Source organism: Fukomys damarensis, unplaced genomic scaffold (genome assembly GCF_012274545.1).
Source record: "Fukomys damarensis isolate Sample0158 unplaced genomic scaffold, DMR_v1.0_HiC HiC_scaffold_39, whole genome shotgun sequence".
NCBI lineage: Eukaryota > Metazoa > Chordata > Mammalia > Rodentia > Bathyergidae > Fukomys > Fukomys damarensis.
This window is the reverse complement of record NW_022900951.1, coordinates 42,117,411-42,128,164: the sequence shown is the minus strand read 5'-3', so window position 1 is coordinate 42,128,164 and position 10,754 is coordinate 42,117,411. Positions and strand designations below refer to the sequence as shown.

Genomic DNA, 10,754 nt, shown 5'->3' with positions numbered 1-10,754 from the left:
AACTTGTACAGAGCCATCCCAGCCCATCTGAACTATATTCTTCCTGTAAAGACAATACATGTTTCCTTCTCTTTTCTTGTAGGAAAGTAGTATGGATTAACAGGATAATATTTGTTCTAATGACCTATTGTCCATTTCAAAATCAAATTTAATTTTAACCAAAAGTAACACGAAAGGGCCTGGGATTTAGCTCAGTGGTTCTGCCACCTGCCTCGCAAGTGCAAGGTCCTGAGTTCAATCCTTGGTACAAAATTAAAAAGTATTATAAAAAGTAACATGAGATTTGTGTTGTTTTGTTTTTGTTTTTTGAGACTGGGTCTCACTGTGTAGTTCAGACTGGCCTTGAATTTGTGGCAATCCTCCTGCCTCAGCTTTGGGATTACAGGAATGCACCACCACCCCTGGTTTAACAAGAGATATTTTAAAAATTGATTTGTTCTCAAGGGCTGGGGATTTAGCCCAGTGGTTCTGCCACCTGCCTTGCAAGCCCAAGGACCCAAGTTTGTCCCCGGCACCAAAAACACAAAACAAAAAAAAGATTTGTTCTCAATGTTTCCTTAAAAAATCACTTTCTTTGAAAAGCAAAGAAAAGCTTGGTTTGCTTAGGTTTTCCACATTTGAAGAAGGAAAAAAACAAAACAGCCAGGCGTGGTGGCGCACGCCTGTAATCTCAGCACTCAGGAGGCTGACGCAGGAAGATTGCTGTGAGTTCCAGGTCAGTCTCAACTACATAGTGAGACCCTGTCTCAAAGGACCAAAAAAAAAAAAAAAAAAAAACCACCTTGCTTTTACATATCAAAAGCACAGATTATGTGGGAATAGCATTTGCGAAATTCCTAGTGTCTGGGTTCTCCAGGTTCACTCAGTGAGTTGCTGGACTAGATGCTATTTGAAAATCTAATAACCAAAGCAAAAGTATTCACTCAACTTCATAAAAGTAACTTCATAAATCGGGCCAGGGATTTAATTCAGTGGTTCCACTGCCTGCTTCGCAAGCGCAAGGTCCTGAGTTACCCCCGGGACAAAAACAAAAACAAACTAAAAAACCCCCCAAAACAAAAAAAATTAACTTCATAAAAAATTTACACGTTTAGCCAGGCGTGGTGGCGCACGCCTGTAATCCCAGCATTTAGGAGGCTGAGGCAGGAGGATCGCTGTGAATTTGAGACCAGGCTGGGCTACATAGTGAGTTCCAGGTCAGTCTCAACTACATAGTGAGACCCTGTCTCAAAAAACCAAAAAAAAAAAAAACAAACAAACAAAAAAAAAAAGCAGAAACAAAAACAAAACAAAACAAAACAAAAAACACCTTACACATTTAAATAAAGTATAGAAGCCACTCCTAACTAAAATTAGCCTATCCTCAGCGGAGGACTTCAGCGACCAATCCTTTGACTATTAAGTGAGGTAATACAGGCATAGTGCTTTGCCATTTTCCACTTGACTTATGGATTGTGGCACACGGAGTTGGGAGTCATTAAAGATTAACTTTAGAAAATTTGTCTCCGTTTAAATTTTTAAAAAATGTTCATAATTACCATTACTGGGAGTGAAAGCCAAACTTCCTTGTAAACAATCAATATCCAGACCAACAGATCACAGGGAATATCCTTCTTTTCTCAGACTAGAAGCATAGTCAATTCCTGCCCAGTTGCTATCAAAGCCCAACTCTCTCCCTCGCCCCTGTAGTGCGGATTAAACCTAGCCTAGGGCATTCAGTTACATCTTCAGTCCCTTTTTATTTTTTATTTATTGTGAGACAGGGTCACGCTAAATCGCCTAGTTGCCTGGGCTGGGATCGAATTTGCGATCCTCCTGCTTTAGCCCCCTAGTGTGGTGGGATTAAAGGCGTGCGCTCAAGGCCCTACATTTTCAATTCGAAATGTTTCACTGCTTCCTACCTCTCCCGGTGCGTCTTACCTCCCTCAGCACCCGCCAAATCCCATTAAACTCCACCTCCATCTGTCAAGCGCGCTTTCCACAGGCTCCGCGCCCCACATTCACATTCCCCCATTGGCCGGTTCGAGCCAGACAGTCCCTGCTCCCACGCTCTTCAGTCTTCCGAGATCTCCGGAAATCTGTAAAGCCCGCCCCTCTCCTCTTCCCATTGGCCAGTCTTCTTGTGTTCAGTACTGCCCCGCCTCAACTGGCTATTTGGTTGGTCAGCACGTTTGCTCGTACGTCATTTATCCGCGCCACCCGGAAGCCACGGTTCAAACCAATATTTCTTATTGCCGGCGGCCCAAAGGTAAGGGCCGCGTTTGGGTGTTCTTGGGTCAACGAGTCCCAGAGCTGGGAGGGCCAGGAGGCAGAACCCCCCCCAGCATGTGCCGTACAAGCCTTATCCGAACGTTGAGAGGGTGATGAATTGTGGTGATGCCAAATTGGCATGGTCAACGTGGCCTTCCTCCTTCCCACTCCCCAGGAGCTCATCATGGCGACGCCCCCTAAACGGCGGGCGGTGGACGCCACCAGGGAGAAAGTGCTGCGCTATGAGGCCTTCATCAGTGACGTGTTGCAGCGGGACTTGCGGTGAGTGACAGTGCGGGGGGCGTGGCGTTTGGAACATCCTACGTGGTGGGTGGGGCGTTTAGAGTCAGAGCCAATCATTCGGATTGGTGAGTTGGGCGTCAGATCCCAGGCGCAGCTCGGGGAGGAGTGTGAGGGGGGCTGTCCAGGATGTAGAGTTGGCTGAGCAGGCATATCTGCGCATGCGCGACTTAGGGTAGGTGTTTTTATTTATTTTATGTTTTGGATTAGTGATAGATTTCTCAAGCAAGTTCTCAGGTTCGAGTCCTACAGTGGCCACTTTGTCGTTCTAAACACGTTATACATCACCCAGCCTCTCCTTTCTCTTGCCTTGTAAACTTTATTCATATGCAAAATAGGGAAGTTTATGGAAGCTTATATGGTGATTTTGAGTTTCCAATGTATTAAGTCTTTGTAAAAAAATTTACCACGCGGTCAGGCTCATGGTTTTGTGCTTTTATTCCCAGCTACTTACACAGGAGGTTCAGGCAGGAGGCTTAAATAGTTCAGGGCCAGCCTGGGCAACAGAGTGAGACCCTATTTTAATAAAAATCAACAAAAAAGGTTGGGAGGATAAAAATAAAAACTAAATAAGATAAAGAATTTATTGGGCTGGGCATGGTGGTGCACGCCTGTAATCCCAGCACTGGGGAGGCTGAGGCAGGAAGATCTCTGAATTCAAGGCCAGCCCAAACTACTTAGCGAAAAATTCTTTCAAGAAAAAGAATTTATTGCAGATGCCTGAAACATACCAGAGTCTCAATGAGTGTGAAGAACTGTTGTTGCTATCATTATTAATCTGAACAGGAAGTAAAGTATTCAAATCTAGGACCCTGTGAACATACTAAAAGAAATGGGTAATTTTTCTAGGGTGAGGATGGGCCATTTTAATTGGCAGGAGGCATTGAGAGTAAAGTACAATAATAGTAATGAATCATAGCTAACAAATATATCAAATATATAAACTTACATTTGACCAGCATTATTCTAAGTGCTTTATAGTGAACATTTATTTGATCCTAAAGACTCTTCGGAAGTAATACTGTTATCACTGTTTTTTAAATGAGCAAGCCGAATCTGAAATGGATTTTGCTGAGGTCATACAGCTAATAAACAGGAGAGGGTGTGTTGGTTAGAGTCGAACCTAAGCAGTCTAACCCAGAGTCCAAAATCGTTAATTTCAGCAATAAAATCCCTGTTTGGGGCATGATTTAAGGTATTTCCTAAGGGGACAGGTCTGCTTGTTGCTCACCATTATATTTTCATCCTATCAGAAAGGTGCTGGACCACCGAGACAAGGTATATGAGCAGCTGGCCAAATACCTTCAACTGAAAAATGTCATTGAGCGGCTCCAGGTAAAGACTTGAGGGTTAGATACCAATTTTTTTGAAGGAGGGGGAGGGAGATGGGAAGAGAGACCCCAGACCAAGATCTGTCACCTGGCCTAAAAGTTGACCACTGATCCCTACCTCTTTTTCCCTGGCCCCACAGGAAGCTAAGCACTCGGAGTTATATATGCAGGTGGATTTGGGCTGTAACTTCTTCGTTGACACAGTGGTGTGAGTGTCTACCCACCCCTCTGAGCCCACAGGGTTCAGCTTCCCCCTGCCTTCATGTAACAAATATTTGAGTGTCTTCTATATACCAGACACTGTACTAGCTTTTATATTTTGTTAGATATCAGCTAGGCACTGGGAGATGTGACAGTGAATAGATAAAATAGGATAAAATCCCTGCCCTTCCAGAGCCTCTATTTGGGGAAGGGGAGGGAGTAAGAAACATTTTAATAAATTGAGTAGTATACTAAACAGTGATAAGGATTTCTCCACTTCCTTTGACCTCTGTTTCCTCAGCTCTGATACTTCACGCATCTATGTGGCCCTAGGATATGGTTTCTTCCTGGAGTTGACACTGGCAGAAGCTCTCAAGTTCATTGATCGTAAGAGCTCTCTCCTCACAGAGTAAGTCCATTCCATAAGGATAGTGTCTAAAAACACCAACATTACCTGGGGGTGTAGCTTAGTGGTAGAGCATTTGCCTAGCCTACATTAGGCCCTGGGTTCCCTCCTCAGCACTACACCAAAAAAAAAAAAAAAAAAAAAAAAAAATACATATGTATGTCGCAGAGTTCTACAAATCAGTGTTACAAGAAATGCAATAGCAATGCTTGTTAGGGATTTGCTTACTCTGCTCATTTTTTGAAATTTGACATTTGGAAACCTTGGGATATAAGCATGTTTTGGCAGGGGGACTTAGACACCATTTTTAACTCTTCTGCCTTTCTCTGTTGCTACCTGGGATGGTACATAGGGACCTATCTCCCCTTCTCCTCAGGGCTGGGCCTGAGGAAAGTGGGGATGCATGGCTCAGCCCCAGGTATAACGTATAATAAGCATCCAGTAAATGGTCTTTGTATCATTCATTCACAGAACATTTATTGGGTACCTTCTGGATGCCAGGCTCTGTGCTTGGTGGTGGGAAATGCAGCGATGAGTTCCTTGAAGGCTTATATTCTAGAGGGACTTTTCTGTTATGCATACATAAAATTATTACCAGACCCATGAGGTTTCCACCTATAAATCAGTGACAATATAATTCAGTAACAATAAAGCAGGTTACCTTTCACTTCACCCCCTGCTAGTTTTCCTGCTCATTCACTGTGCTTTCACTACACAGACCTTCAAATATTTCTTAAACCCCCCAAATGACCCAACTTTGGGCCATATGCAATGGCTGGTCTCTGTCTGCAATGCTCTTCAATGTAGCTTCCTTTTCACTCAGTTGTCTCACTTAAATATCACTTCAAGTAGACCCTCTGTATCTGGACTTTAAAACTGCAACTCCTAGCACTCTTTTTTAAAAATAAATTTTATTTTATCCCTTTCCCACCCTTACATCTTTGTAGCACTCTTGATTCCCTTTCTTCCACTTTTTCTTTTTCCCTGCACTTACCACCTTTTAATCTTTACTGTGTAATTTCTTTCTTTTTCATATTCATCTCCTCTAGTTAGGTGATAAGCTTTGTAAAGGGAGTGTTTGTCTGTACCTCATGTAGAATAGTTCTATGTGCTACTATATACTATAGTAGACACTGTGTTTGTTAAATGAATTTAAAAGGGTGTGCTGAAAGCAAATGGAAGTGGTGCTTGAAGCAGATCTGTGTGGGTAGTGGTGGAGAGAAAGTATAGGCTCCAGGTGAGTTTAATTTTTGTGCAGGGAACAGCAGTTGGAGCATGGATGTGGGGTATGAAATGTAGGTAGGAAAGGTCTCCCAAAAGAAGTGATATTTGGGTCATTCGAGTAAATAGCCATAGGGCTATCTGGGAAGAACATTCCTGGTGAAGGGGACTGTGCCCACAGGCTGCCAACTGATAAACATATCTCAGATGGAATGAATGTGGGTGTTGAGCAATAAACTTAGATTGATAACATCTCACAAGCATGAATACCAGTGATCTGACATTTCTTCTTGGTTATGTTTATGCCTACATTCATTTCTTCTAGAGTCGCCTCCTTTTATCCTTTCAGACCTCTCTAGAGATTTGGTGTTAGTGGCCCTGAGACCTGCTGATACTTCTCAATGTTGATGATCAGACCAGGTAGCAAATAGCTTGATGGGGGGAGGGGGGCTTCTTTCGTGTTCAGCGCAGCTCTGAACTGATGATCCTTTAGACCAATTCCAGTTTCATAACAAAGCTTTCCTTCTTTTGTCATGGGATTTTGGGGTCTTTCAGATAGATTTTAATTTTTTGAGACTTGATATCTTTCCCCCAAATGAGGTATTTTAAGTTGTCAGTGTCTGTCTCTTTTGGTCTTATTGTTATACTTACCTGGTCTTTTTGTATGATGAAAATTGTGGTTGCCTCTCGTATTGCTTTATTAGAATTAGTGCAACTGTCTAAAAGTTTAATCTTTCTAGAAGATGAGGATTTGAGTCTGTAACTGTCCTTCCTATTTGAAATACTTGGTTAACTTGGTACATAAACTTTCTCTTTGATTATATCAGTTCTTCCTGTTTTTAGTGTTTTGTTTTGTTTTGTTTTTTGTGCCAGGGATCAAACTCGGGTCCTTGCATTTGCAAGGCACGCAGTGGAACCACTGAACTATATCCCTGGCCCTTTAGTATATTTTTGAAAGCTAGCATTTCATGAACTTTTTATTTTAATCCTTTCCATTTTTTTTTTCTTTTGGTGCTGGGGAGGTAACTCAGGACCTTGTATATGCGAAGTACACACTCTACCACTGAACTACATCCTCAGCCCTCTCATTTCCTTCTAAGTGAACTCATAGCCTTTCATAGATTAATCATTTTTTGTCCTTTCTTTTGTGGTACTGGTGATCGAATTCAGGACATTGCGCTTGTGAGGCAGGCAAGGTGCCACTGAGCTAAATCCCTGACCCTCATAGACTAATCTTGTATCATTAACTAATATTTTTCTCTTTTTTGATATTCAAATTGCCCCTTAAGAGCTGACCAAGTTCATTCTTGAGTTTGTTTTGTTTTGTTTTATTTTGAGACAGGGTCTTTCCATGTAATTCAGTCTGACCTTGAACTCACTATGTAGCCCAAGATGGCCTTGACCTTGCATTTGGTCCTCCTGCCTCAGCCTCCTGAGTGGTTGGATTACAGATGTGCACCACCATGCATGGTCTCATTCTTGAACTTTTGAGCATTATCCCAGATATTCTTGAAAGTATACATGCTCTCCAACAACAATACCATGATTCATTTCCTATTCCTAAATATAGACTCAAATATCTTTTGAGAACTTCAGGTTCCTCTGAATAGAGTAGTCATTCACTTAATTCATTCAACATCCATTGGGTGCCTACTCTGTTACACACTGTTCTGGTTTCTGGGGATTCAGCAAGGGACAAAACAGACCAAAATCATTGCTACTCTGCAACTACTATTCCAATTAAAGGAGACAGACTATAAACAAGTAAAGGATGTAGTATGGTAGATGTTGACACTGCTATAGAGAAAGAGCACATGATGGAGATTGGAAGCATTGCCTGGGATGGAGCCACTGTAATTTTAAATAGAATGACTGATTAGATGTGGGGTGTGAGAAAAAGAGAGGAGTCTTGGAGCTGTGGGTGTAGGTCAGTGGTAGAGCACTTACCTAGCATGCATGAGGCCCTGGGTTCCATCCCTTGCAGCAGAAAAAGAGAAAGTGAAAATGAGAGGATCTAGGTTTTTACTGAGCAATTAGAAGGATGGAATTTCCATTATTTGAGATTGAGAAGCTGGAAGGAGCAGATTGGGAGAGGAAGATCAGGAATTCAGTCTGGAAACTATAAAATTATTGAACACTGATGTGGATTTTTTTTTGTTGTTTGTTTGTTTGTTTTGTTTTGTTTTGTTGTGAGACAGGATCTCATTATGTACTTGAGACTGATCTGGAACTCACTATGTACCCCAGGCTGGTCTCAAACTCACAGTGATCCTCCTGCCTCAGCTGGGATTACAGATGTGCGCCACCACGCCCAGCTGATGTGGATTTGTTTTGTTTTGTTTTGTTTTGTTTTTGGTACCGGGGATTGAACTCGCGTCCTTGCACTTGCAAGGCAGGCCAGCGAACCACTGAGCTAAATCCCCGGCCCTGATGTGGGTTTTTTGAAGATGTAATTAAAATTCCCAAGTCAAGTTCAGGAGAGAAATCTGGGCTGGCAATATAAATTTGGGAAATGCTGGTATATATTAGGCTCATACTATTTTTTCCAACTTAACATCCTAGCTCATTGTCATTTATTTTTCATAACAACATTGAGTTTTATTTATACCTCAAATTGACTCCCATATTGACAGACACTCACCACAATAGAATCTGCATCCTTTATCATATTATCAAAGCCCTGCTTTAGCTAGCTCCTTCCTACCACTTGGACCTTATCATATATCACCTCCTTTTGCCATTCACTGAATTTGGAACACTCTGACCTCCTAGCTGCTCCTCCAAAATCTTTTTGCTGCCTCTTAGGCTTTCTTTGGAAAAGACCCTCCTGATGCTTAACTCTTACTCCATCTTTAGTTCTTTCTCATTCTTATTTTTCAAAAACACATCATTGACCCTCCATGATATTCTTTCTTTTTTTTCTTGCTATGTAGTTCAGGTTGCCCTTGAACTCTCTATGTAGCCCAGGTTGGCCTTGAAATTGTGGCAGTCCTCTTGCCTTAGCCTCCCAAGTGCTAGGATTGCCAAACCCCACTCAGATTCTTTTTCTTGAAACCTAATTCAAACAGGCTTAGACTAAAGGAACTGACTGGTCTATGTGACTCAATAGTCCAGGGATAATGTTGTTGCAGGCAACTCCAGCCTCCCAGTTCCTTGCACCTTGGCCTCCTCCTTGAGTCCTGTCTTACACTTGACATCGAACTCTTTGGTAAATCCTGTTGGCTCTATCTTCAAAATAACCCCAAATGCAGTTACTTGTTATCTCAACTGCTGCCACTGTCACCTGTCCCTCCATCTCTCATTTGAACTATTGCAGTACATTTCTCAATGCACTTCCTGTCTCTACATTAGCTCTTTATCCTCAGTCACTTCTCTACCCAGAAGCCACATGAATCCTAAACTCCACTCAGTTGCCCCCTCTGCTCACAACACTCCCCTGGCTCCTGCCTCACTTAGCATAAAAGCCAAGGTCTTTACCATGGTCTACGTGATCTGCCTCTCTTATCTCTCTGACCTCACCTCTAACATTCTCCCTTCATTTATTCTTCGGCCATAGTGACCTCTTGACTATAACTCAAACATGCCAGACACGTGCCCACCTTGGTGCCTTTGTATTGGCTGCCCCTTGTGTGTGAAACACATCTGCCACATAATCACACCATCCACTCTTCCCTTTCTTTAAATGTTGACTCAAATGCTCTGTTTAAAATTGCAGTACCCACTTCCCTAACTTCTTATCCTCCCTCGTTCGTCTATTTTTTCTGGTACAGTACTTAACAACTGACATCATATTACATCATATATTTGTCTCTTTTTGCAAGAATTTGAGTTACCTGAGGTTGGAATTTATTTATTTTTTTTTATATTAGGGATCTAACTCAGACCTTGTGCTTGCAAGCCATGTGGTAAAACCACTGAGCTAAATCCCTGGCCATTGAAGTTGGGAATTCTTGCTTTTTGCTGTCATCTCCCCAGTGCTTTAAAACTGCATGGTATATAACATACATTCAGTAATCTTTGAATCGGTGAATCCTAGATGGTGGCTAGCCATGTCTTCATAGAACTGGGCCAGGTGGAAGTCATCCAGAATGTAGGTAGTTCTTGAAATGATGAGGAAGGGTCGTCCTCATAATCATAAGTAGGGCCCACTTTGCCCTTTCTTATTTCTTTTCTCCAGGCTCAGCAACAGCCTCACCAAGGACTCCATGAATATCAAGGCCCATATCCACATGTTGCTAGAGGTGAGAGCAACTCACTCCACTGCCAGATTCTATCTCTAGATGTGTTTAGGATGGTGACTTGAAGAAGGAAAAAGCCAAGGAAGGGAAGGATCATCTTTCCCACCAAACTGGAGCCAGGGAAGGGGAAGCCAGAGGAAGGCCACAGTGAGGCATAGACCCAACATCTGTTTAGTTTCTTCTGTCCTCTTTTGCAGGGACTTCGAGAACTACAAGGCCTGCAGAACTTCCCAGACACGTCTCACCATTGATTTCTTCTTCTCGTCCTCCTCCGACATTAAAGAACCTGAATGCCTTTGAGTCACGTGGCCCTTCTTTTCCCCCTAACCCTTGCTTGTTTCTAAGATGCCCAGTTTCTAAAGCACAAAATTACTGGGATACAGGAGAACCAGTCTCTGTGTAGAAATCTAAAGCACCCCAAAGGCCTGCCTCCAGCTCATTGGCAGTATTTGCCACTTGACTTTTTGTTCTGCCCACTTTTCTGTCACTTGTCAACCTGGGCCCCACCTCACTCTTCCTTTTGCTGAACACCACCTTTGAGAATTCAGGGTGGAGGCTTGTTCACATGACCATCAGTATATCACTCCTGACCCTAAGATTTCCCTTCCACACCCTAGTCGTTTCTTAGGTACCCTACATAATAGCCCACGCCTATCTCTACCTGACCTTGGCCCTGGCCCTGCTTCTGACGGGATCCAATTTAACACCAATAGGCACAGATCCCACCCTTTCTGGTCCAGCCTCTAGTATAGGTTAAGTACTGCTAACCTCCAAAAGAACCAGACTCCACTTTAGCCCAGCTGGACC

General features: G+C 42.7%; 1 protein-coding gene across 4 annotated transcripts; it reads left to right on the top strand.

Annotated features, from left to right (window-relative positions):
* Positions 1-2,175: 2,175 nt before the first annotated feature.
* Positions 2,176-10,256, top strand: Uxt (ubiquitously expressed prefoldin like chaperone). Of its 4 annotated transcripts, none has more exons than XM_010606411.3 (7): positions 2,176-2,248; positions 2,426-2,532; positions 3,804-3,885; positions 4,022-4,089; positions 4,384-4,491; positions 9,852-9,950; positions 10,145-10,236. In XM_010606411.3, the coding sequence occupies exons 2-6, from the start codon at positions 2,435-2,437 to the stop codon at positions 9,916-9,918; spliced, it is 423 nt and encodes a 140-aa protein (XP_010604713.1). In that variant the 5' UTR covers positions 2,176-2,248; positions 2,426-2,434; the 3' UTR covers positions 9,919-9,950; positions 10,145-10,236. The 4 variants fall into 4 exon arrangements, with proteins under 4 accessions (XP_010604713.1, XP_010604712.1, XP_019060407.1 ...); XM_010606410.3 differs by having other exon boundaries at positions 2,177-2,248; positions 9,887-9,950; positions 10,145-10,255; XM_019204862.2 differs by lacking the exon at positions 2,176-2,248 and having other exon boundaries at positions 2,255-2,532; positions 9,887-9,950; positions 10,145-10,256.
* The last annotated feature ends 498 nt before the right edge of the window (positions 10,257-10,754 follow it).